Here is a 26010-nt window from a genome sequence, read left to right on the forward strand (position 1 = left end):
GAGATTTTTTATGGGGATTTATATGTTCGATGAGGATTCCATGAACTTTTGAGCCGAATTTTAGAACTTTTTCTTCTGAATTCGTTTTTACTGCATGAGAGTAGCGTCATGAACTACAATCTGATCCAGATGCTTGGTGACACGAAAGTGTTCATCCGGTATCAGATCTAGTTTGGAAGAGAAAAACAAACATAGGAGTGGAAACCTACCTATGGGCGATTTGTGAATTAGGACGAGTCTTAAACATAATGCATCTCTTCTCTTCCAGGCCAGATTGGAAACCTACTGGTCAGGGTTGAGAGAGATAGTTGTCTATGATCACGACTGTGGCGTATTCATACGTCCGTGACTCCAGTTCGAAAAGTTTAAGCTAAGATCTTATCAATTTTACTCTCTAGCAATGTTTTGAATCGTTCGTACCCCTGAGAAAACTTCCCTGAAGCCCAACGCCTTCTTTCCCATTGATTTACACCGATTTTATTTCAAGCTTTAGTTCAATATTGTCTTTCCTTTTTAGTAGATTTTCATTTAAGCAATTAGAATATCCGTTTTTCTCATTTTTAGTCATTTTCATTAAGTTTAGTTATTACGCCATTTAATTCCCGTATTTTCCTTTAAGATTTCGTTTTTACATTTTAAACACACTACCAAACCCCCACAAAACCGTTTTGGTTCTAGACTTCCTTACTTAATTCTTATTTCAAAGGCTTTTTGCAGGAAAAGATCCTCCTTCCCTGTGGATTCGATCCCTAAGTACTAAAATCGATCAGCTGTGCACTTGCGGCTATTGATTTCAATTAGGGTAAAACTTGACAACCCTCGACACACACCAACACCACATCAAGTTTTTGGCGCCGTTGCGGGGGAAGGCATGCGTTTTCTTTTCTGCAAAACCCCGAGAAAGGGTTGTAAATCGACTCTAGAACCCCCTTTTCTGCAACTTTCCATTTTTCGGTTATTTTGTTTCCATTTCAGAAGATATGGATTCTATAAATCGAAATATACACTATGAGGAAGGTTTCTATAACACTCCTCAAGCCACCAGACGCAGAGAAGAACACCAAGCCCGAAATCTTAGCTACATGGATCGATACAGCCAGCCAAACCACCCTTACCACCGGCGCAGAGAGACTGTTCGACGCCGGGAAGATCCTTATGGTCCACCTCCGACATACTTCGAGCCACACTCCTATAATCCTCCACTGCAGAACCCTAGTCAGCAAGAGGAAAACTTGAGGATCAGCAGACGTTTGGACGCCTCGAAGGGATGATAAACTAGTTCCTTGATCAGCAGATTCTCACCAAAAACACCCTGCTCAAGAAAATTGATTCAATCTCTGAAGAGTTCAACAAAAAATTCGATGATATGGCCAATCACGTTCGAGTTTTGGAAGAGCAAACCCACAAGGACTCACAAACACTAGTTGGGATGACCCACCAAGTCGCAACAGAGCAGACAAGACAAAGGTATGACATCATACAAAACTCAAGTGATATTGCCGAATCAAAACAGGAGATTAAAGAAGTCAGAGAATCCACCTCCTGGTATAGAAAGAAGACAGATAAAGAGTTGCAAGAGATCGAGCATAGGCTGAACAAACTCGAGCTCAAAGCACGGGAGATTGATGCAAGAATGGAGCAGATGCCCAACATTGAGCAAATTGAAAGATTTTCTAAGAAATCTCCCAAAGATCCTGATAAAGATGCACATCAACGCCCTGGTATGAGTTCATATGATGCTAATCTACCAAATAAAGATGCAGGAGAAGTTCATGTCAAGTACAAGAAGGAAGAAACGGACTTTGAGCAAGTCATATCCGGAGCCGCGGGTCCAAGCAACCTGACCGCAGCCAAAGCCCTGTTCCCCGCGGTCGCGACGCCTCTGACCGCAGGAGTTGGTCGCTCAGATGCTCCTCCGGGTTTTGAGAGGAAAATAATACATCTCCTGTCCCAACTTCAGCCTCCAGCACCTAAAAAAGCAACTCATGGAGAAGGAAACCAAATTTCAGATGAAGAACCAGATTGGCAAGAATCATTACCTTGTATGATGGCAAAGGAATGTGTTGAAGATTCAGCTGACTCTTCAATCCAAGAAAACCAGATATGCAGCGAGATAAAGATGCCATACGTCGATTTAATCATTGAATATGACGCTGCAGCTTTCTTTTGTGAATCCTATTCTGCGTTTGAGACACCAGCCAACACCTACAGAGAAAGGCAAGTTCGAATTCTCCATAAGGTCAAGACTACAGGTCAGTTCCTTATCTCTTGTTCTATTAGAGGAGAAATGTTTAAAAACATGCTATGTGATTCTGGAGCTTGTCTTAACATGATGTTCAAGGCAATTGCTTTGAGACTTGGCATTAAACACCTGCGCAGGACTAGAGCAAAGATTAGTCTAGCTGATGATTCAAATGCAACACCTCAAGGAATAGCTCATGAAATTCCTTTGAGAATAGGAGATTGCATAGTGCCTGTCGACTTCTACATTGTCGAGACGAGAGATGCAACATATCCAGTGATTCTGGGATGGTCTTTTCTAGCAACTTCCAGAGCTATAATGGACTGGCCAAACCGGAGGATTTCATTTGCTAATATCGACAAAGATGTCTTCACAGAAGCTGTTCCATACAACAGCAAAGCAGGAAAACGTTCTGCAACAGAAGAGTTTGAAGAAGAACTTTGGAGTGACGAAGAACCTGCTAGGCAAAGCAAGGAGATGTCGAAAAAGACTTGTCTGAGGACAAGGTCTTCTTCATTAGAATAAGTCACGTCCAACACCAAAATTCGAGCTAAACAACTTATAACAGAAGCGCTTAATGGGAGGCAACCCATTTAGGTATTGTTTTCTTTAGGATTTTTCTTTCTTTTTCTTTTGATCTTTTTTTTTTCTTAGTTTCAGGTGTTTCTTATAAAACAAAAAAGCCAAAAAAAATCAAAAAACCAGAAAAAACCAAAAAGAAGAATGGTACCTGACTGCTCGGCCCAGCAGGAACCAAGGAGAAGAAGGAAGAGACCGCGAAATAAGCCCCCGCGGTCGCAGACGTTCTGAGCGCGGGAAACGTACCATCGACCGCGGCCGCATAGTCCTGACTGCGGCCCAGCAATGGTTCGCCGTGGTCGTGCAGTCCTTGACCGCGGCACTTGGTCGTTGAGATCCAAACCCGACCCAAACCACCCACTTCGCCTTATTTCACCTCACCAATCCCCAGTCCATCTCATTCATCACCTTCCACCACCTTCATCACCACCTAATCACCTTCCCAAACCTCTTCGAATGAATCTGGTTCATCTCCACCAGCATCCCGGATCCAGGTAAGTTCTCTTTGTCCTTACCAATTTGATTATCTATGCATTTTTCTCCTCCAATCTCAACTTGTTTCACACTGTGGACAGTGTGATTTAAGTCTGGGGGAGGATTTCATCCCTTTCTAACCACTTTTCTTTCATGAGTCTTGCATTATCTACACTTTTTGCATTTTCCTTAAAGTTTTTCAAAATCGGTTTTCAAAACAAAATACGTTTTAAAAGGGAATGGTGAACATGAATCAATGATAGTTGACTGTGTGCTTTTAGATTGTTCCTAGTGACATGCTCATTCATGATTTAGGAGTAGACTAGGTGGTAGCTAAGCACATTTGAAACGAAGTACCCCAGAGGAATTTGAATGATTTCGATTTAGATGAATGGATACACTAGCTCTGTTTTATTTGGACTTAATTTGGACTTAATTTTCTCATTGAAACATTAGACCAGGGAAACGAATCATACATTCAGGACTCCTTTATCCTTTTACCACTCTCTGTTGATCCTGAATGGCTAGTTCATCTTTAGCTAGTTCTCCACCTTAACCAATCCTCTTTCAAACCACATGCACTCTTGTTTTCTATTGTCTTATATGCAAATAAGTGCAAAAACGTTGGAGAGAAAGAGGAACGACGCAGTTTTCAGTCACTAAGGACAGAACCTGCGATTTGCCGGAAAAGTTCCCGGAAGGATTCAACACAAGAGAAAGCCCAGTTTGCCTTAGAAAAATCTCAAATTTTGGTACAATCTCGTCCCCTAGTCTCTCTCTCTCTTTAAAAGACATTTCCATTCCAAAAAAAAAAAAAAAAAAAAAAATCCGAAAGTAAGAAAAGAAAGAAAATAAAAGCCTTAGAGAGTCTAGAGAGCTCGAATTTTAAATCCCAAGGCAACTGGAGTTTGATTTTATGGAGTTTTGGAGATTGTTTTCTGATTCCCGGAAAGAATCTAAGTCTGGGGGAACAGCTGTTTACAACAAAGGAGGAAGGATTATGCAACAACATTTGGCAAGAAGAAGTGACTCAAAACTGTGGTCATCAACAAATCCTTATATCTCTTGCGGTTTTGCATATTATCTTGCATCCTCCAGATCTTCAGGTAACCCGAAACACTTTAACTCCACCACTTAAACAGCCCTTTAATGCCAAACGCCGTCTACCCTGGATGATGTCTTTAATGAGAACTCACTATTGAACTTAATGAATGTAGAAAGCTAGTTGACTGGAATCAAGATTTAAATTGTTTAAGTTTTGCATGACGGAAAAAGTGGACTAGTATCTCTTGTGCATTGGTGAGAATTTTCTAGACTAAGTTGAGGATTGATGCACTATCTTTAGTCCTAGTTTAGGAGTTCATGTCTATGAGATTTGTGCATTCCCTATTTTTGTTTTCACTTAACCAGTTTAGGCTTTTGCTTTGTTTGAGGACAAACAAAGGTTTAAGTCTGGGGGAGTTGATAACACCGTATTTTGACCACTTTTATGGATCGTTTTGAAATACTTTTTCTATGTTTTTAATTGCTTTTAAGTACTTTTATCACTTTTTTCTAGTATTTGTAGTTCCAAGACTCTTTTAAGGTAACTTAGGGAAAAGCTTAACAAAATGGATAGAAAACCAGATTTCAGCTCAAAGTCAAACCGTCAGAAGTTCACCCCTGATTGAAGGTCTTCTCACCGTCTGATCCAGCTCAAATTTGGAGACCTTAAAGATGGAAGTATCAGCTTTCCAGTTCACTTTACAGCTTGGCAATCCAACGGTTCAATTAAAAGATACGCGAAGAGCAAGATGTCCCGTAAACCAGCCGGCAAGCACTTCCACCCGCGGCCAAACACTCATTCCCCACGGTCAGAAGCATCCCGACCGCGGCAAACCACTCATTCCCCACGGTCAGAGCACTCCCGACCGCGGCCATCAACCTCCGAGCCCAAAAAGCCCATTTCTGAATCCCACATTTGGAGAAACCCTAAGTGACATCCAGAGAGGTCTTGAGCACTATAAATACATGTCTTAGGAACCCTAAACGAGGTGTAACCGAATATCATCTATCATTACTTTATATTTTATTGTTTTTGCTTTAGGTTTTAGGGAGAGAAAGATTTGTTCTCTTGAACCCTTGTTCTTTCTTTTTCAATTTCGGTTTCTATACTACTTCTTAATACTATTTTTTTGATTTCGTTCATTATGTCTGAGTAGTTTTATTGTTGGGATTAAGGGATTTTCGATGGGGATTTATATGTTCGAAGAGGATTCCATGAGCTTTTGAGCCGAATCTTAGAACTTTTTCTTCTGAATTCGTTTTTACTGCATGAGAGTAGCGTCATGAACTACAATCTGATCCAGATGCTTGGTGACACGAAAGTGTTCATCCGGTATCAGATCTAGTTTGGGAGAGCAAAACAAACATAGGAGTGGAAACCTACCTATGGGCGATTTGTGAATTAGGACGAGTCTTAAACATAATGCATCTCTTCTCTTCCAGGGCCAGAGTGGAAACCTACTGGTCAGGGTTGAGAGAGATAGTTGTCTATGATCACGACAGTGGCGTATTCATACGTCTGTGACTCCAGTTCGAAAAGTTTAAGCTAAGATCTTATCAATTTTACTCTCTAGCAATGTTTTGAATCGTTCGTACCCCTGAGAAAACTTCCCTGAAGCCCAACGCCTTCTTTCCCATTGATTTACACCGATTTTATTTCAAGCTTTAGTTCAATATTGTCTTTCCTTTTTAGTAGATTTTCATTTAAGCAATTAGAATATCCGTTTTCTCATTTTTAGTCATTTTCATTAAGTTTAGTTATTACGCCATTTAATTCCCGTATTTTCCTTTAAGATTTCGTTTTTACATTTTAAACACACTACCAAACCCCCACAAAACCGTTTTGGTTCTAGACTTCCTTACTTAATTCTTATTTCAAAGGCTTTTTGCAGGAAAAGATCCTCCTTCCCTGTGGATTCGATCCCTAAGTACTACAATCGATCAGCTGTGCACTTGCGGCTATTGATTTCAATTAGGGTAAAATTTGACAACCCTCGACACACACCGACACCACATCAAACGTCCGGGCGGATAGTCTTGCAAAAAGAGCTCGAGTAAGAGGACAAATATTCACCCACATTGGTTATACTGAGTCGGTTGAGGACGGCCTCCAAAACTGTCCTCTGTCCGGCCAACAATGATGTAATAATTGGGTAGTCGACAAAAAATAAAAAATAAATAAAGCCTTCTAATGTACATGCTCTATATCCAATCCGTACACATCCTTATTCCCTTGACGACAAAGGACGACAACAATTATCCTTTCACTTAAATCTCAATATTACGTCTCCTATATTTTTAGAGTCAATTTGCTAGAAATACCAAAACTTGGTCAAAATTAGCTGAATAGGAATGACAAGACGTAAATCTATCTCTACAGTGTTTGGTTGGAATGTTAATTACCATATAACCCTCCTTTCTCTGTCTCTCTCTTTCCTTTCTTTTTTATTTAAAAACGAAGAAAAATTTAGTTGTAACAAGTTACATGTTATTGTAGCATGTTAAAAATTATTGTATTATGTAAATATGTAGGTTAACTGCTAACTTTTAGCTTAGCACGATAACATAGTTGATATCAGTTAACTTTTATTTCTTTTTCTTCGGAACATTAACATTTTTTTAGATGTGATGATTTTGTTACAAGTTATATTTGATTGTAATACGTTAATTTATGTATTGTACCTCTAACGTTTGTTTTAACATGGTAACTTAATAATTTTCTGTTTAACAGACATGTTACCTCTAAATGTTTATATGTTATTATACCATTTAAACATTTAGATATAGTTCTAACTTTATATTTCACACGACAAATAAAATTTTGAATCATCAACTTTCATCTTTAATCTCCAGAGAAACCCAATATATGAAACATTGTCGCCGATATCAAAATCGATCAAAATTCCTAGAAAATTCACACCCAAATTTGCACTTCCACCTATTTTTGCATCATATCAACTTCCATATCTTTGGTGTTCATTCCTTTGACATAGATATTCTTATAAAGTGTTTTTTGTGAGTGTGTGTGTAAGAGATTGAGTGAAGGATTGTGAAAAAATTAAAGATTTGTGAGGAGAGAGAAAGATGAACGACAGAAATATGGTATGAAGAAGAAGAAGTTGTGAGAGAAAAATATCAAGGATAATAATGCCATATTGAAAAGTGTACATGAACGTAATAGTGCGTTTTTCTATTTTGCAAATTATAAACAGTCATGAGGTTATCTACTACAAATACACATATTTATTTACTCACTATTCGCTCCTAGAGTGCAAGACACTGATGCACAGTTCTGGAAAACCACTAGCAAAATATTAATGTTATTCCATCCGTTTTAAACTAAATGTCATTCTAGAAAAAAATTGTTATGAATTATCGCTTATTATTTTTATTCAATTCTTTTAATATTTTTTTTACGGTATACAAATTTATTGATTTCAAACTACAAAGTTATACAGAACTTTCAGAAAACAGGTTATTACATAATCAGATATATATATCATATATAGTTAAGAAAAAATTACAACAAAAAATGATTTTGATAATGTTTTTTATAGAAAAGTTTGACTCCCTAATGAATTATAAAATTTGTTATTTTTTATTTGTATTTAATCTAATCTGATGTAAAATATACGTTGGTAGCATCTATTGACTAAACATTTATATTAGACACTGCATAAATTAGGAGTAATAAATTAATAAATAGGTTTATCTCTTTTACTATTAAGTAAATTAATAAAATATTGAATATTGTTGAATTCCAATAGTATAATACAAGTATAATATAAAGTTTTTTTTATTGTGAAAAAATTTAAACGATATTTAAACTGAAACATAGTAACATAGAAATAGGTGTGATTGTCGCCCTTAACTACGCCAAAAATGTCGTTTCCCAAAATATTTGACACACCTCAAAGCTATTTGATCCAGTTATAGTTATAAGCATCAAATCACATTCATTAAAAACACTAATGAGTTGACAGCTTAATACTGTGAGTTAAACATAACACAAATCCGACCACTTGACCACCCGAAAACCCGGTCTACCAACTCGATTCATGTAATCCCTAGAAAAAAACCTTTCATTTTACAATGAAAGAGGGATGACTAATATGGGATGTAAACCTTACATTTGGACAGGAAAAACACGAGAGTCGGGTGCGTGGTTTCACGCGCGGCGATTCTTTTCACCCTTCTCCATTCTTGGTCGCCTCTTAGATCGTGTTTTTCTCGGCGATTCCCTCCGGCGATTCCGGCGCTGTGAGGGAACCCGCGTTTTCTTTTGGCCCCGACCGCTCTTCATTCTTAGGAAGGCGGGTTTCTCCGTGGCTTTAGGAAGAGATCTGAGTGGCGAAGGTGAATCTGGTTTCTGCTTGCGGCGGCTAGGTTCTTCCAGATCTGGATTTTAGAGGACGTGGTGCGGAGATGGATCCCTGCTCGTTTGTTTAAGCAGTGGTGGCTGGTGTATGACGCATCGGTGTGGCGAAGCCTTGGCCTTGGGTCAGTGTTGGGCGAGTGGGCTTGCAAGAGGTAATGGTCGGATGTGGCTGTCAGTGGTAGCATAGCTGCCTGGGGACAGCGAAGCGAAGCGGCAGATCTTTCCCGGCTTGTCTCCTTCCAAATAGCTCTTCCCACCTTACCCCTCTTCTTATATATGGCTGTGGTGAGCTGCGCGGCATCTTTCGTCTTCGTGAGAGTTTCTTAGAGATGGTGGTAATTTCGACTTCCCTGATTCTCTTGCGGTGGTCCTGAGCCGTTCTGAGCTAGATCGGAGCTAACATGCTAGCATCGGAGGTTCTCTGTTTCGTTTGCTCTGCGCTAGAGGTCCTGATCTGGTGGAGTGGAGATGCGACTGCGGTGGTTCCCTCTTTCGGCGGATGCGTCGTTTGTAGGGTTTTTTTTCGTTCGGTTTAGTCTCTGATTTGTTGTTTTAGTTTGGTTCGTTCTCTTCAATTTCTATTGTATTTGGTTAGTCTGATTTTCTAGACCCATTCGGATTTGGTTCGGTTTATAATCTGGTTTATTAAAAAAAAAAAAAAAAACCTTACATTTGATCACAGCTCACACTTCTAACATTTGGGTTGAACCTTCATTTATCAACAACCTCCATGCCGAAGCATTCGACTATTCAACATTGTATATTGGGTTTGTTCTGCACCGTTTGTTTGTTCTGCTTTTTTCCAAAAACTAGGCCCATGGGCTCAATTAGTTGTTTCGTATGCAAAATAATTACCAATTGGGATTTTAACGTAATATCACCAGAAACATAAGGACTTAAATTGCTAATTTCCTACTATATTTAGATAAGAGTGCTCTCATGCATAAAATTCAACAAATCCACCCAACTCACATTCACGCAGTTCAAAATTTCAGATTTTAATCCTTCCTTCTTCTCCACTCCTTATCCTGCGCCTAACCATGTGCACGTTAGAGAAGCGCGGCGATCTCTTCCTCCTGACCCTAACCGGAGACGGCGAGCACAGATTCCACCCAAACACCATCGCCTCCATAATTTCACTTCTCGAACAAGCCAAATCTCAATCCAAGCGTGGATCCGTCCTCATCACCACCGCTAACGGAAAATTCTTCTCCAACGGATTCGATCTCGCCTGGGCCCAATCCTCCGGATCCAAAACCGCCGCCGCGGAACGGCTTCACCACATGGTCGAATCGTTCAAACCGGTGGTCGCAGCGCTCCTCGATCTCCCGATGCCGACGATCGCCGCCTTGAACGGCCACGCCGCCGCCGCGGGACTGATGCTTGCGCTGAGCCACGACTATGTCTTCATGAGGAATGACCGTGGGGTTTTGTACATGAGCGAGGTGGACATCGGGCTTTCGATGCCGGACTACTTCGCGGCGATTGTTAGGTCTAAGATCGGGACGAGCGCGGCGAGGAGAGAGGTGTTTCTGAGCGGGAAGAAGATCAGAGGAGAAGAAGCGGTGGCTCTTGGGATCGTCGACTCGGCGGCGCATGATAGTGAGGAAGGGGTTTTGGAGGCTACTGTGCGCCTTGGGGAGAAATTGGCGGCGAAGAAATGGAGCGGTGAGGTTTATGCGTCGATCAGGAAGAGTTTGTATCCTGAGCTTTGTGGGATGTTGAATTTGGAGGCTAAAATCTTTGCAACTCCTAAGCTGTGAAAACTCTTCGATTAGCAAATTTGGTTTTAGAAGAAAACACTGGTTTTTTTGGGAGAAGACAATGATCAACTTTACGATTATGATCGATCAAAGAAACAATAAACTAAAGTTCACTTTTTGTGGTCTGTTTAAGCAACACATGTCCAAGGCTATCTCCATTTTCCAAATAATGTATTATTGTTGTTGTTATTGTAACAATTGTTATGATTAGTAACTTCAAAATTGTGAAATGAGGTTTTGTCAAATGATTCTGACTTTTGTTAAGCAAGAAAAATCAAATGCTGGATGCTGAATTTTTTTTTTTAAGAGATTTTAAGGAACAAGTTCGTTTACATAAAAGAATTAAAATTAAAGATAAAAATGTTTACTAAATAAATGTATTGAACTCACAAACTAATTGAATTAAGATAAAAGCGAGTCATACGTTTTTACATAATTGTTATTCATTTTCTTTTTTTCTTATTTTTAGTTTTTCTTTTTTATTAATCGTCTTCCATCTTTATCTCTCCTTCTTTTTTACATCTTCTTTTTAGTTTTTTTATTATTTCTTTTTCCTTCTCCTGTTTATTCTATATGTTTTTTTTTACTTTTTATTTTTTAAATTTTTTTTGCCACATCTTTTTTTTCTTTGCTGTTTTCACATCTTTTCCTCATCATCTTCTTCTTCAGCGCCTTCGTCTTCTTCGTTCTTTCCGATTTCATATTATTCTTATTTTCCTCCGTCTTTTATATCAATTAAATACATGTACTTCAAAACTTTAACTCTCTCTCCCCTCCATGCATCCCTCCCTATCATTATCTCTCTCTCATTCTCTCTCTTTCAATATTTCTCTCTTATTCTTTCTCTTCCCCCTCGTCTTAAATTGTATATATCATACGATTTAGATAATTATATTTAAACACTACAAGAAAACACTCTATTTACAACGACTATATTAGTTGTAAAATCGTTGTAAACAGGGTTTACCATCGATTTTACGACGAAATTGTAATCGTCGTTAATAGATCGTCGCTAATATGAAATCGTCGTAAAATCGTCGTAAATTAGCGACAAATAAAAATCGTCGCTAATTTACAACGATTTTACGATGATTATTTATTTTTATTAAAATAATAAAACTCTTGTAAAATCGTCGCAATTGATAATTATTTATTATTTTATATTTAAATAATAATTAGCAGTGGTGGCCGTGTCTCCGGTAGTCCGGTGGTCACCGGTGGTCGCCGGTGGTGGCAGGTAGTCGCCGGTGGTGGCAGGTAGTCGCCGGTGGTGGCAGGTAGTCGCCGGTGGTGGTGGCCGATGGTCGCCGGTGGTGGCCGGTGGTGGTCGTCGGTGATCGCTGGTGTTGGCCGGTGGTATCCGGTGGTCACCGGTGGTGATCCATGGTGGGCGGTGGTATGGCCGGTGGTTACTCTGATGTTAATGGTACTGATTATTTAATAATTATGAGTAGGTATATATATACTATAACAAATATTCCAAAACTACCGATGTGGGACTTTGTATCTTTTATGAAATCGTTGTAAAATCGTTGCAATTTACAACGATTTTACGACGATTTTTTTTTTATAAAAAAAAATAAATTAGAGAGAAAAAATCAAATTGTCGTAAAATCGTTGCAAATTTACGACGATTTTACGAAGATTTTGTTTTTTTTTTATAAAATAAAAATAGAAAAAAAAAATAAAATAAAATAGAAAAAATCAAATCGTTGTAAAATCGTCATAAATTGCGACGATTTTATGACAATTTGATTTTTCTTTAATTATTATTTTCTAAAAACAAAACATCATCGTAAAAACGTCGTAAATGGCGACGATTTTACAACGATTTTCTTTGCAGCGAAGTAATGACGATTGTGTGCTAAATCGTCATTAATTCGTCATTAATTTGCGACGACAATAATTCGTCGTAAAAAATCATTGCTAACTCTGCCTTTTCTTGTAGTGAAAAGAATAAGTGTTTCAAAAATAAAAAAATAAGAACACAGAAAATACGAACTAACATAGATTTAATATTATGTGTTTATAAGGTTTAATTCTCTATACCATTTTTTTTCTCTCTCTCCCTCCCTCTCTATTTCTCTCCCTCACACACTCTCTCTCTCCATCTACATGTCCCTGAAAGCTTTAACTGAATTTATCCCTATCTTCATCTTCCCCTTCTAATTCTTCAATATTTTTGTATTATCATAATTTTTCTTTTTTCGATTTTCTTCTTCATCTTTTTTTTTTCTTTATCATCAACGTCAATTTTCTTATTTCTTATCTTATCTTTTCTCTTCTTCATCAACTACAACTTCTATTTCATCTCTGTCTTCTGATTTATCTTTTTCTTCATCTTTTGTTTCGTTCTACTCTTTTTCCTTATCTTTGGTTTAGTTCTTCTTTGTATTTTTTTTTATTCTTTTTTTTTTCTTCTTTAGTCTCCAATTTTAAAGCTTTTATCTTTTTTTCTGCCTTAAATTCTTCATCTTATTTTCCATAATTTCCTTTTTCTTCTTCATCTTTGACTTGTACTTTTTTTTTCTTCATCTTCTTTTTCCTCATATTTTCCTTTTTCTTCTTTATCGTCTTTGACTTGTACTGTTTTTTCTCTCCTCTTATATATCTTTCGATTTTCTTATTCCTCAACTTTTTCTTTCATCTTCTTCATTGTATTTGACTTCTTCTTCATCACCTTTGTATTTTCTTAGTTCTTCTTATTTTTTTTTTTCATTTTTATTAGCCTTCTTTATTCTCTACTTCTTATTCCTCTTTGGTCTTCATCAAACTCTTTTTCTTCTTGTTTTTCTTCATCTTTTTCTCATTTTCACCTACTTTATTTCCTCTTCTTTTACTTTGTTTTTTCCATCTTTTTTTTTTTTCCGATTTCCTTCTTTAAATCCAACATCTTTTTTTTTATGCTTATTCTTCTTCATTATTTTTTGTTCTCATTTTGTTCTTATTCTTCTCCATGGTTTTATTCAAATTCGTCTTTTTTAGATCTTATATCATCAACTATGTCTTATTCTTTATACTTGTACTTCTAAGTTATAAGAATTATAGGTGAATAAAATTAGGAGCAATATATATGATTTATTACGAAAACTATTCGTACAACTTTTATAACAATTATGAATGGTAAAAATAATAACAATATATACATTATTAATTAGCAAAAACTAATTTAAAATTTGTTTAATCATTTATTTTTATTGATGATTATTAAATTTAGAAAGTACATTAGGGAAAATAATTAAAATCTAAACACAACAAAAAATCTAAAAAATTGTTAAAATAAGATAGTTAAGGAAAAAAAATCAAAGACATTGCAAAGAATTGACAAAATTTATATTAACAAACATTTAATGGATCTTCAAACACGAAAGTGATTCATCATAGAACCTGCATGTAACAAAGCAATATACATCATTTGAAGAGAGGAGCGAAAACCCATTAACTTGCCTCATAGAAAGTTTCGACATACCAAAGCATAACATGACTTTGAAAGTAGGGTGGACAACACCATTAATTGTTCTTATATATATAAAAACATAGATCGCAAACAACATGAAATAAAACCCTCAAGAAGTAGGCTTCGCCAGCATTAAGGTTACAGTTGGCTATAATACTCGGTCTGGAGTTGCCGCAAGACGGGGATGCCATTGACATTTTATGATCCCTAATCCAATGGGTCAGAAATTTAGAATACATATATGATATGGCTTCAGGATAGTCCTAATTAAACTTCAGCCAACCTGTAAATTTCTCGTTGTAAAAATTAGCAGAAAAATGTTATTCTTCTGTAAAAGCGATTTGAGATGGAGTTAGATAATATGGCAAAATCTAAGGATTACGATGGGATAATTACTAATCTCTACAGAAAATTCATACATTTTTTGAAGGAAAGAACTTTTAGGCAATACATTTACATAAGAACAACGTCTAAAAGCAGAAGAAAAAAAAACAGTTAAAGCACTACACAAAAATATTTACCTGACGAATCTATTGTAAGGCCCGAGACATGAAATATTCATTCAGCAAATTATGAACTATAAACAAATAATTAGATTAGCATTACGGAAATACATAAATAATAGTATATATTGATTTTTTTAAAAAGACGTGGATAAATTTTTTAAAAAGATGTTAGACCTTAGAAGACGGACGTTGTATGTAAGAAAACATAAAGATCAAGAGAAGTATATATATGATGGATACGTTAGGCTTTATGTTAGTAACGACTTTGATATCGGTGGTCCATAACCAAAATCAGTGGTTAGGGCTAACTTCGAGATCAGTGGCCCATAAACAAAATCACTGGCACATAATGGAGAAAAAAGCCATGCCACGAGTATTTACATGTATGATTAATGATCGACTTATCAGAACTAATTAAAATGCCACATACTTTTTTTTAATAATGACACATAGGATAAAGACGACACATCAGATTTTTAGCAATGCCACATATATTTACACGTAAGATTAATAATCAACCTATCAAAATTAATTAAAAAGCCACATAATTTTTATTTATATTGACACATAGAATAATCGATGTGGAGACGACACATCAGATTTTTGGTCATGTCACGGATATTTACACGTAGGATTAATAGTCAACCTATCATAATTAATCAAAACGCCACATTTTTTTTAATAATGACACATAAGCAAATTGTTCTGGAGAAGACACCTAAGATTTTTGACTTCGCAAATAATAGTATAGATGAACTATAGCACAGTTTCAATATACATTTTTCATAAATAATATTTAAATATATTTCAATATGTAAAAAGTTATATTCCGTAGTAATCCACCATTCCGTAAAATAACCAACCGGAAAGCTTTTTTAAGAATTTCATTTCATACTTCATTTTGCAAATATTATATCACATTTTTCATTATAACTTCATTTTCCGCAATTGCAAAAACTTACTGATCGGAAATAATGTTTATATAGTATTAGGTTGACAAAAATGTGTCTCGGTAGTGAAAAGAAAGTAATCCTTCTAGGATATTAGCCCTATAATTCCTTAGGCATATTTCTATGTTTTTGTTAATAGCACAACAATGAGAAATTTTTTAATCAAAGGAGTTTCTGATGTATACTTGATCATGTGCACTTCTATATCCCTAAATGAGAGGTTACATTTAACAAAGAATTGCTAAATCACTTCTAAGACGAAGATGCAACCTATTCGAACCAGAGAAGATCATGGTCAAGAGAATCCATTTCTTGGCCTAAATAAGACAACCACCATCAAACCAGTCAGATACAACTTTTTTTTTTTGATAAACTGTGAATCATATATATCAAAAAGTGGGCTGAGTTCTTACATCAGATAATTAGATCTAAAGCTAATCAGGAAGTGGCACTATCTAATCTAAATCAAAATAGTTAGCTATAAGTGAACCACCGAGAAAGCAAAGTGGAGGGAATCCTCCGACACTTCGCAAGCAGATTATCTCTTATGGAGCGGTCGATGGTCTTGAAGACGCCTTCAGGGGTAGAAGAGATGCCTGAGTGAATCCGAGCATTCCTTTCTCGCCATAGGAGGTAAGTTGTCGCCTGGGTGGCTAACTTCCTAATAACAGTCACCTCCTCATTCGCCGGAGTCAACAACCAAGTGCACATGGACCCCCAGTCATGGAAAGGTGGGTTTGTGTACCCGAGTTTGACAAATATCTTGTCCCACACCAATTTGGAGAAGTCGCTGTGGAGGAGTAGATGGTCTCTTGTCTCAGTGAAGAGACTGCAAAGAGTACATGATGATGAAGCGACAATACCCCATCGCGCAAGTCTGGCCATTACAGGCATACGATCGAGTTGAGCAATCCAGAAAAGAAATGCATGTTTAGGAATGTGGCCTTTGAACCAAACAGCGTTATACCAGTTTACCGGAGGGGCCAATGACCGCAAAGTATCCCAAGTTTGGGATGTCGAGAAAGAGTACCTGGTAGATGAACCGCAATTCCAGACGTAAACGTCTTCGCCATCAGTACCTTTCGGGACGGGGGTATTCAGAAGCATGCTCCGAATACTCTGAAGATGCCGAGATCGGGTACGAGGGCCTGGAAGCTTCCATCTGCCGCCCCTAGTCGCTGCTGAAACAAAGCTTTCTTTAACCGTGTTTGTCTAGATTCACTCATATATACTCCTAAGTCTATTTTAGAGCTAGAGCCAATCAATGAGATTTACTATTGCATATAAATTAAATAAGGGAAATTATATTTAATAATCATCAAAAAAACTATAATTCACAAATTAACCAAAAAAGATCTAAATATAATATTCTCTGCATATTATATATTAATACATTTTTACCCTTTTCTTTTTTTCCTCTTTTTTTCTCTCTCCTTCCTCTTTTCTTTTTCCTTATTCTTCCTTCTTTCTTTGTTCTTTCACACAGTGCTCCACATTTTTTCTACACCCACACCACTGTTATTATCATCTTTCTCTCTCTTCTCTCCTTCCCCCTCTCTCATTCCTTCCTCCTCTCTCTTTCTTTCGTTTTCTCACACAGTACTTCATATTTTTCTCTGCACCCACACCACCCATTATCAACAACTTCACCGAATAATCACAAAATAAATTTTAATTTCCACCAGATTATATGTTTCTCCCCCTTGATTCTCCTTCTCTCCTCCCACAATATTCTCTCCTTATCTCCTCAGATAATCCCTAACTCATTTAATATTGGTATAATCTATTAAATTTTCCTTTCTTATTATACTCATCTTCTCTTCCCGTCTATTATACTTATCAAATTCATACTATTTTATATTTTTTTGTATTTTGATCAATGCAAATATTTATAATATTCAATTTAAATCATAATATGTAATGTATTCAAAAAATTCGGCCTATATATAAAATACATAGATGATCTATATTAACTTAGGCATGTTATAACTGCAACACAATTTTCTCTTTTTTGGTCTAGTGAAGATGATGATATAGAGAAAAAGATTAATATAAAATACAGATAAGTAGATTAACTGATTTTGTCAATAGTTTCTCGATAAAATATTTTGACTCCCTAATATTTTGTATAAATAGACCTATTATATTATTGATTAAATATAGATTTTCTATGTTATTAGTGTCATTATTGACATATGAAAAAAAAATGTATTTGTAGTAGATAACCTCATGACTGTTCATAATTTGCAAAATAGGAAAACATACTATTACGTTCCTGTACACTTTTCAATATACCATTATTACCCTTGATATTTTTCTCTCACAACTTTTCCTTTTTCATACCTTATTTCTGTCGTTCATCTTTTTCTCTCCTCACAAATCTTTAATTTTTTCACAATCCTTCACTCAATCTCTTACACACACACTCACCAAAAACTGAAAATCAACATTGTCTATGTCAAATGAATGAACATCAAAGATATGGATGTGGATATGATGCAAAAATAGGTGGAAGTGCAAATTTGGGTGTGAATTTTCTAGGAATTTAGATCGATTTTGATATCGGCAACAATTGTTCATATATTGGATTTTTCTGGAGATTCAAGATGAAAGTTGATGATTCAAGATTTTATTTGTCATGTGAAATATAAAGTTAGAGCTATATCTAAATGTTTAAATGGTATAATAACATATAAACATTTAGAGGTAATATGTAAGTTAAATAGAAAATGATTAAGTTACCATGTTAAAACAAACGTTAGAGGTACAATACATAAATTAACATATTACAATCAAAGTTAACTTATAACAAAATCATCACATCTAGAAAAATGTTGATGTTCCAACGAAAAATAACATGAAAGTTAACTGATATCAACTATGTTATCGTGCTAAGCTAAAAGTTAGCAGTTAACCTATATATTTATATAATACAATAATTTTTAACATGCTACAATAACATGTAACTTGTTACAACTAAATTTTTCTTTGTTGTTAAATAAAAAAGAGAGGAAAGAGAGAAACGGAGAAAGAAGGGTTATATGGTAATTAACATTCCGACCAAACACTGTAGAGATAGATTTACGTCTTGTCATTCCTATTCAGCTAATTTTGATATTTCTAGCAAATTGACTCAAAAAAATATGGGTTTGTTTTTCGAAATTAAAGTCATGCTAGACTTTAATAATAGTGTATATAAATTCAAAATAAACTTGTTATTGATAAAAATAGACGTGTTATGTTATTGGTGTAATACTATTTATGTATGAAAAAAAAATGTTAGTTTTTAATAATTTAAATCATGTTAGATGTGAAAATAAATCAGTATTTTTTATATAATTATACAAGATTAAATTAACTAATAGGATGTTAATAACAGAAAAAATAAAATCTATGGAAGAACAATTTGTACAGTATATATGCCTTATGGTATTACATTGTTGATACTGATTTGCAACTCTTACACGTGACTATATATATGCCTTATGGTATTGTATGTTTTTTGTGAAAGTTTTTTTTTTTTGGTGAAAGTTTATAGTTCTTATAGTATTATTTCGTGCATTTTTTTTTCATATATATTTGTTTAAACTTGCTTTATGACATACAATAGAGAAATGGTGTACTGAAAAAAAAAAACCATGTATACACGTCTAGTCATGACGATTGTGCTTTTGTATTATTTTCATGTATGCTCGTGGTTTACAAGAAGGTAATTTTTTTTTTTTTAATAAAATGAGCAACAATTATTTTGTACGTCAATTATGAAATGTTATCAATATATTATTACCACGGATTATATATATTTTAAAATATAAGTCATATAAAATATACGTAAAAAAAAGTCATATAATATAACTTGTACTATTTATATCATACAAATATACAACCCAAAATTCAACCATATTGCTCTATCTGTTTATTCGGTTTTACTATTTTAATCATTTAAAACATGTAATGACTCTCGTTTTATTGGTTGCCGGTATATACACTTAATGACTCGGACGCATGTCATTGGACAATCGACGTGTAAAATCATCCACGTGGCATTTTCTTTACAATGAAGCAGCGAATACATAATTCTACAATTGTATACTCGCGCGAGTAGGTCAACGAACAAGTCTCTTAAATACTCTCTCTTCTTTTTGACCCCTCAAATTTCTAAATATTTCAAATTTCGCCTCTTCGTCTTTCTTCCTCCTCCTCCTTTTAATGTCTCTCGATTTACGGGCCCAAATCTAACTCTCTCTTTCTCTGTCTGTCTCTGCGCTTGAATCGGGAGAAGAAAAAAAGTTAAGAGAGAGCTTCAATGGAGATAGTTTCCTTCCTTGGTAGAGCTCTGTTCGTGTCCGTGTTTCTTCTCTCCGCGTGGCAGGAGTAAGCTAATTTTCTTCTACTCGTTCTAGATCTGCTCTTCTTTGACTATTTTGGAATCTTCAGTTTTTAGTAGGATCTGCTTTTGTTTTTGTTTTTGTCTCAGAAAATCGAAATCTGTGCCTGTCGTAGAGTAGAACAAAGCTATGGACTATGGTTATTTAGTTCGTGATGAATCATGGATTTAGAGTAAGAATGTTGGATCTTGCTTTGCTTTGATGGAGTTGGATTTGATAGATAGGATAGCTTATAAGATAATTTTTTGTTGGATTTTGTTTAAGATTTTACTTAATTTGCTCCTACATTGCTAAATTGTCTCCTTTATTTCATCTCTTTCTCCAATCTTGCACTTTGGTTCTCTAAATTTATTTCATTTCCTGCTCATTAAATGAGCTAAAATTGCTTGTTGAATTGATCTCATTGGTGGTCGTGAGTGATAGTTTAAGACATTTCCGAATTCTAACGATTTTTCTTCCAATGAATCTTTTCTTAAATTCGAGTGAAAGCTTATGAGGTACTTTCTTATGTCTGTCACTTCATTGACTCAACTGATGAAATGATGTATTTGATTGTTCTTTATTCATGGTCTCAATTCGGTACTGTCTTATAACGTTTGGTTGTTCTTTATTCATGGTCTCAATTAGCTACTGTCTTATTAGCGTTTGGTTGTTCTTTATTCATGGTCTCAATTAGGTACTGTCTTAGTAGCGTCTGGTTGTTCTATGTTCATGGTCCCAATTCATTTGCTTTTGTGTTGTTCCCTCTTTTCGTTGTTGTCTTGACCTTTTCATACTTCACTTGACTCTCTTTGCTTGGTTATATGAGTTACTACGGAGACGGTTTTCAATTTCGCTCTCTTACTAATTGTCTTGCTTCATCGAGCAGGTTCAATGATTTTGGTGATGATGGGGGTCGATCAGCTAAATCCTTAAGACCAAAATTCAATGCCTTTGTTAGCCACGTCACAACTCATACCGGCCAGCAACTGCCACCAGTCGATGTACGTGCTTCCTCGTATCTACTCTCTCGTTCCAAAACACTAACGAAAATTCGTTTCTGACTTTTCTTGTTTTATTCAATCTTTCTTTGTTTTGCAGATGAAGCTTCTCGTTGCTGCTGCTATAGCCTTGAAGGGTATTGGGGGACTATTGTTCGTCTTTGGCAGCTCATTGGGAGCTTATCTCTTGGTATGTAACAACTGTTCCTTTCAAATATATATCGTTGTTTTACCTCTAAATGAAGAAAAAAACCTGCTAATATCTAAGAAATATGGTCGCAGCTTCTGCATCAAGCCGTTGCTACTCCGATTCTGTATGATTTCTACAACTATGATGTTGACAAAAAGGAATTTAGCCAACTGTTTTCAAAGTTTACCCAGGTTAGCAAATCTCATATTGGTTTAAACTTGAGTTAGATATTCAATCATAATTCAGACCTAAGATATTTTATTCTGTGTTTTTTTACTCTTCAGAGTTTGGCACTCCTTGGGGCACTGCTCTTCTTCATTGGAATGAAGAACTCGAGGAGACACGGTAGGCAACTCCGGAAGAAGGCTCCAAAAGCTAAAGCAAACTGAAAAAAAAAGAAGATGTTTTTTCATCGGTTTATTTCAGCTCTTGTAGCAAAATCGGGTCTGTATTTTGTTCATTTTGAAAATCCAGGATGGGTTTAATGAGTAATGTGATGAGGCTATGGAAAAGGCAAAATCTTTGCAAATCATTTTGCTTATTTTTCATGGAGCTTAGTGACGCTTTTTGTAGACACTTTTTGGTTCTCTAGAGAGTTACCCATTTCAATTTCATGGAGTCTTCTAGTTTTGCTGTTTCTTGCTCTGACTTAGTCCTCATGAATCCCATTTTTCACTTTCTTAAGACATGCTAATTAGTAATTAGCGATGCTGAAAAGGTTAGTGCACACTAGTGAAAAACTTACACACTGAATGGTAAAAATATTAAGTTGCATAAGTAGAAAGTAACAACAAGAAGCTCTCGTAGCTCAGTTGGTTAGAGCACCCGTTTAGTAAGCGGGAGGTCTTGAGTTCGACTCTCAACGAGAGCACTTTATATCTTTTTTTGTTCTTACCTCAACTTTTGTCTTTATGCCCCCCTACTTTTCAGAATACAACAGTCAAATTCTCTATTTGGCATTTGCATAAAATCTACAAGAAACCAACAGTCAAATATATTTTTATTGAAAATACAACCCAATACCAAGAGTAAAGCTTTTACACTTGCCAATCGGAAGAATCCTAAAAACCAAGTGGATCACATATCTCTCTACATTCCCTAATGGGTACCAACAACAACAACCAAAAAGAAGAGAAAGACAATCGAGAGTTTTAAGCAGCAGGAGGCCTGAGTTCTTGATCACGAGATGTATCACGAACCGATTGAGGCAAGTAATGCCACATTGGCATGTAACCGTAGCTCGGATAAACCGCCATTTTGTTCTGACTATATGCACCTGGAATCTGAGGCATGAACCCTGAAGATGGAACCATCATAGACTTTAACTGCTGTTCTGTCTTCTCCTTCTCTGCCTTCAGCACCAGCTTCTCCTCCCTAAGCTCGTTTTTCTCAGCCTAATAAAGAAACGTGAAACCAAAATTTATTTAAGAATCCACCCACAGAACAAGATTTTCTTGGTTTAGGAGAAAGTGAACCAACCTTGAGACTCTTAATCTCGTCTAAAAGCTTCTGGTTAGTTTCTTCAAGCTCATGAGCTTCATCTCTGAGTTGGTTCAAGACACGGATTGCATCATCGAGTATCGCCGGTTTATCTGTCTTTGGACTCCTCCCTGGCTCCAAAACCGAGCTCAAATCCATGAACCTGAAAGAACAAAACAATCTTCCATTTGAGACAACTCAATCTACAAAACAAAATATCAAAATGAACACATAGACTAAGCTCTTAAACATACCTTTCATTTAGCTTCTCCCTCCTCAATCTTTCACGACAGGCTTTACTTCCTCCTGGCCTGATACACGATCCGGTCCTTCCCCTGTAAACAGAATTCGATCAAACACAAATCTACAAGAACACACAACACACAGTGCAAGTGAAGTTGATGTTTGTAAAAACATAACTAAGCTAAGAGTTTTGGATTCTAAAAGCTTACCGCTTTCTAGAGCAATCGTCGTCTAAATGTTCTTGTTCTTGCTTAATAGGACCACCAGATGATCCTGAATTGAAATCTACATCTTCTTCCTGCACAATTTCACAATCATTTTGCCCTCCAACTACACGAACTTGCTTTGGCTCTTGCTGCAAAACTCCACTAAACGAAGCCAAATCCAGTGGAGCTCCTCCAATGCTGAAAACTTCTTCTGGTTCGTTTACACCGTATGACCCGAAATCTAGGAAGGTATCTTCTTGATCAATCTGCAAATTTACACCAAATTGTGTGTAATCATCGAGTTCTGCTCCATTGCTGCTAAGTTAGAAACAGAGATCCATCAATGGAAGTATATACATATACAATCAATAAATTAGCAGATTAACGCAACAAAAGATCCATAGAGTTGCTTCTCTTATTCAATTTTACAGCTTAAATCGATTCATCAAGAAATTTACATTAGGGTTCGTTAAATTACCATCGAAAACACAATTTTTTTCCTTAAAATGCGGAAAAAAGCAAAACTTTCACAGAAATTGAATTCATCTGAATAGAAATTAACGCCTGGGTATTAACAGATACGATCAATTGGAAAAAAAGAAGAAGAAAAGAAATCAAATTTGATTCATAAAATTCGAACACAACTGCATCGAGAGAAATAGAGAACAGAGGAAGAAGGGAGATTAGGGAAAAAGGAAGAACCTTTGATCGAAGCAAAACAAATCAGAGACGAAATCATCGTCCAGAGAAGGATACATCTGAGTCTCAAAAACAGATTTCAGAGATTTGGTAAAGCTTCAAGAGAGACGCCAATATCGGAAAAATTAAAAAGAGACTAAAATGGAACTGAATATCATTTTAAAAAAACATCGAATGACGCCAAGGGGATAAGATTAATGGTGGGAACAATATTCGGCGATTTGATATTAGTGGAAAATTTAAAGACAGGATTTGTTTTTGTAGATTTTTTCACTTGAAATTCTTATTCGGGAGAGACAAATCGCGTTAAAAAGTTTTGAAAGTTGAAAGACAGAAAAACAAATCAGAATCATAGTTTTATTTTATAGCCTTATTGCCCTGCAATATCAACCGCATTTGCATTATTGTTTTTCGGCTATTTTCACCTATCAAAGGATTAATTTGCTTTTGTTGTTTTTTCTTAAAAAACAAAAAAAATATTTACAAAATAGCTCAACAGCAAGCAAACAGAGCATCTAGCAAGTTAAAAACAGAGTAATAAGGTGGTCGAAACAACTTAACCACAGGAAAATTACACAAAAGAATTTTTAAATATCACTTTTCAAAACTATACCGTTTGTTTCGTCAAATTTCAAAGGTATCATATAATTTTTTTATTTTATAAGATAATTTATAAAAATACAAATTGAAAAACGTTTATAAATTAGGTTATATGTTACAAAATTCAACAAAATGAATGGATTACAAAGTCACAAGATGCAAATTTGAAACGTTATGGATAAATTTTATGGAGTATATCGTCACTATACATACACAATGTATTGTCGTGTTGTTTGTGTTCCTCGTGGTCGAGAAAAACCCCAAAACAAAGTGTTACAAAAGTCAAAAATGGAAGAGATCATAAAGTCACAAAATGCAGGCGTGCATATGTGAAACGTTGTAGGTAAAAATTAATTTGAATAGACCTTTATTATGCATGCACAATAACTTATCTTTTTTAGTCTATATAAAAGAATGAATTCTTTCCATTGTAAAACATTTTGAGACATTCACAAAAACATAAATACAAATTTCAGTGTCCAATTTTCTCTCAGATACAATTTTTTATTTGTATATATTGTATTGCTCCGACCGCTATTGTCCGCGGACCTCTGTACCCTCTTTTCAGCATGTGGTTCCATTTTCAATCAACCATACGTCCATTTTTACTCGTTCAATCATAAATGATTCACTAAAATCGCTGGATACATAACAAATCCAACTTTCGGAGTCTAAAGTCACTTAATCCCTTTCCTTCTGTTTTGACTCTTTCAAACTCGACGTTCGAAACTAATGGTATTTTAGCTCTCTTGTTTGTTAGCTTGAACATATGAGAACTTTCAGAAAACACTTCACCATCGTATTTTTCAAATACACTCGTGTTGTTTTGTGTTCTTAGATAGACAAAAAAATCTTAAACAGTCTTAAAAAAAATCACAAATGAAGGAGATCACAAAATCACAAAATGCAGACGTGCATATGTGAAACATTGTAGGTAACAATTAATTTGTATAAACCCACCGTCATGCACAATAACTTGATTTTTTACGTCTATACAAATTAATATATTGGTTCGACTGTAAAACAACTTATTTTGAGATATTCATAACAATTCTCTCTCGCGTCTCACTTGTCTCACGGGTATAAAAGCAATCTATTATATAATTAGAGAGTTTTCTCTCCATTTAGAGTGTCCACATCAGCATCAAGAATGAAATTAAATTTAATAACTCAATTAATTCACACACATTAATAACTATTATTTCTCATTAAAAAAACACTAATAGTACTACTAAAATTAATGATTTAATTATGTATATACTATTTATAATTCTTATTTTTTTATCAAAAAAATAATAGTAAGAACTGAAAAAAAAAATTTGAAAAAAAACGATGATAAAAAAAAGTCCAAAGACGATGAAAAAACAAAAAAAAGGAAAAAGAAGAAAAATCAAAATATAATTAAGATGACACAGATTAATATGAAGTAAAAAAATACATACACCAAACAAGTAAAAATAAAAGACACAAAATAAGAAAAAATCAAAAAAAAGAAAGTAAAAGTCGAAGATGATGAAGAAGACGATGAAAAAAAGAAAGATAAAAGATAGAAAAAAGAAGAACACAAAACTGATGAAAATCAATTTTGAAAAATACATAGATAAAAACGTTGAAGATGAGAAAAGTGACTAGAATATGAAGATAGAAAAAATTAAAATTATTGATTTAATTAATTCACACACTTTAAAATAGTATTATTTTAAAAAAATAAAAGAAAAACATTAGTACTAAAATTAATGACTTAATTAATTTATACATTTTTATAATTATTATTTTATCAAGAAAAAAGAAGTAAAAAATAAAAAATAATAATAAGTAGAAATAGTTAAAGA

At 35.2% G+C, this 26010-nt stretch overlaps 4 protein-coding genes and 1 non-coding gene across 5 annotated transcripts; 3 read left to right on the plus strand and 2 right to left on the minus strand.

Moving 5' to 3' along the window:
- The first annotated feature begins 9659 nt into the window (after positions 1-9659).
- On the plus strand, positions 9660-10725 carry LOC18029344 (enoyl-CoA delta isomerase 2, peroxisomal). The gene has a single exon (XM_024149708.1). The coding sequence runs from the start codon at positions 9758-9760 to the stop codon at positions 10478-10480; it is 723 nt and encodes a 240-aa protein (XP_024005476.1). The 5' UTR covers positions 9660-9757; the 3' UTR covers positions 10481-10725.
- Positions 10726-15867: 5142 nt separating this feature from the next.
- Positions 15868-16500, minus strand: LOC112082018. The gene has a single exon (XM_024149106.1). The coding sequence runs from the start codon at positions 16498-16500 to the stop codon at positions 15868-15870; it is 633 nt and encodes a 210-aa protein (XP_024004874.1).
- Positions 16501-19547: 3047 nt separating this feature from the next.
- LOC18029345 lies at positions 19548-21574 on the plus strand. The gene is made up of 5 exons (XM_006414647.2): positions 19548-19767; positions 20650-20764; positions 20862-20951; positions 21044-21142; positions 21236-21574. Exons 1-5 carry the CDS (start codon positions 19700-19702, stop codon positions 21338-21340), a joined length of 477 nt encoding a protein of 158 aa, XP_006414710.1. The 5' UTR covers positions 19548-19699; the 3' UTR covers positions 21341-21574.
- A 174-nt stretch (positions 21575-21748) lies between these two features.
- On the plus strand, positions 21749-21822 carry TRNAT-AGU. The gene has a single exon. It is a non-coding gene; the product is annotated as a tRNA-Thr (tRNA).
- Positions 21823-21941: 119 nt separating this feature from the next.
- Positions 21942-23890, minus strand: LOC18029346 (transcription factor bHLH104). The gene is made up of 5 exons (XM_006414648.2): positions 23582-23890; positions 22883-23194; positions 22685-22765; positions 22431-22593; positions 21942-22345 (listed from the first exon to the last, which is right to left on the minus strand). The coding sequence occupies exons 1-5, from the start codon at positions 23635-23637 to the stop codon at positions 22103-22105; spliced, it is 855 nt and encodes a 284-aa protein (XP_006414711.1). The 5' UTR covers positions 23638-23890; the 3' UTR covers positions 21942-22102.
- Positions 23891-26010: the final 2120 nt, after the last annotated feature.

The sequence above is a fragment of the Eutrema salsugineum genome, unplaced genomic scaffold, assembly GCF_000478725.1.
Source record: "Eutrema salsugineum unplaced genomic scaffold, Eutsalg1_0 scaffold_1, whole genome shotgun sequence".
Lineage (NCBI taxonomy): Eukaryota > Viridiplantae > Streptophyta > Magnoliopsida > Brassicales > Brassicaceae > Eutrema > Eutrema salsugineum.

Coding starts and splice junctions, on each gene's coding strand:
- LOC18029344 (XM_024149708.1), top strand. CDS start 9,758: ATGTGCACGTTAGAGAAGCGCGGCGATCTCTTCCTCCTGACCCTAACC.
- LOC18029345 (XM_006414647.2), top strand. CDS start 19,700: ATGGAGATAGTTTCCTTCCTTGGTAGAGCTCTGTTCGTGTCCGTGTTT. Junction 20,765..20,861: donor AGCAACTGCCACCAGTCGAT/GTACGTGCTTCC, acceptor TTTGTTTTGCAG/ATGAAGCTTCTCGTTGCTGC. Junction 21,143..21,235: donor TGTTTTCAAAGTTTACCCAG/GTTAGCAAATCT, acceptor TTTACTCTTCAG/AGTTTGGCACTCCTTGGGGC.
- LOC18029346 (XM_006414648.2), bottom strand. CDS start 23,637: ATGTATCCTTCTCTGGACGATGATTTCGTCTCTGATTTGTTTTGCTTC. Junction 22,766..22,882: donor GACGATTGCTCTAGAAAGCG/GTAAGCTTTTAG, acceptor TTCTGTTTACAG/GGGAAGGACCGGATCGTGTA. Junction 22,346..22,430: donor ACGAGATTAAGAGTCTCAAG/GTTGGTTCACTT, acceptor TTTCTTTATTAG/GCTGAGAAAAACGAGCTTAG.
- LOC112082018 (XM_024149106.1), bottom strand. CDS start 16,500: ATGCTTCTGAATACCCCCGTCCCGAAAGGTACTGATGGCGAAGACGTT.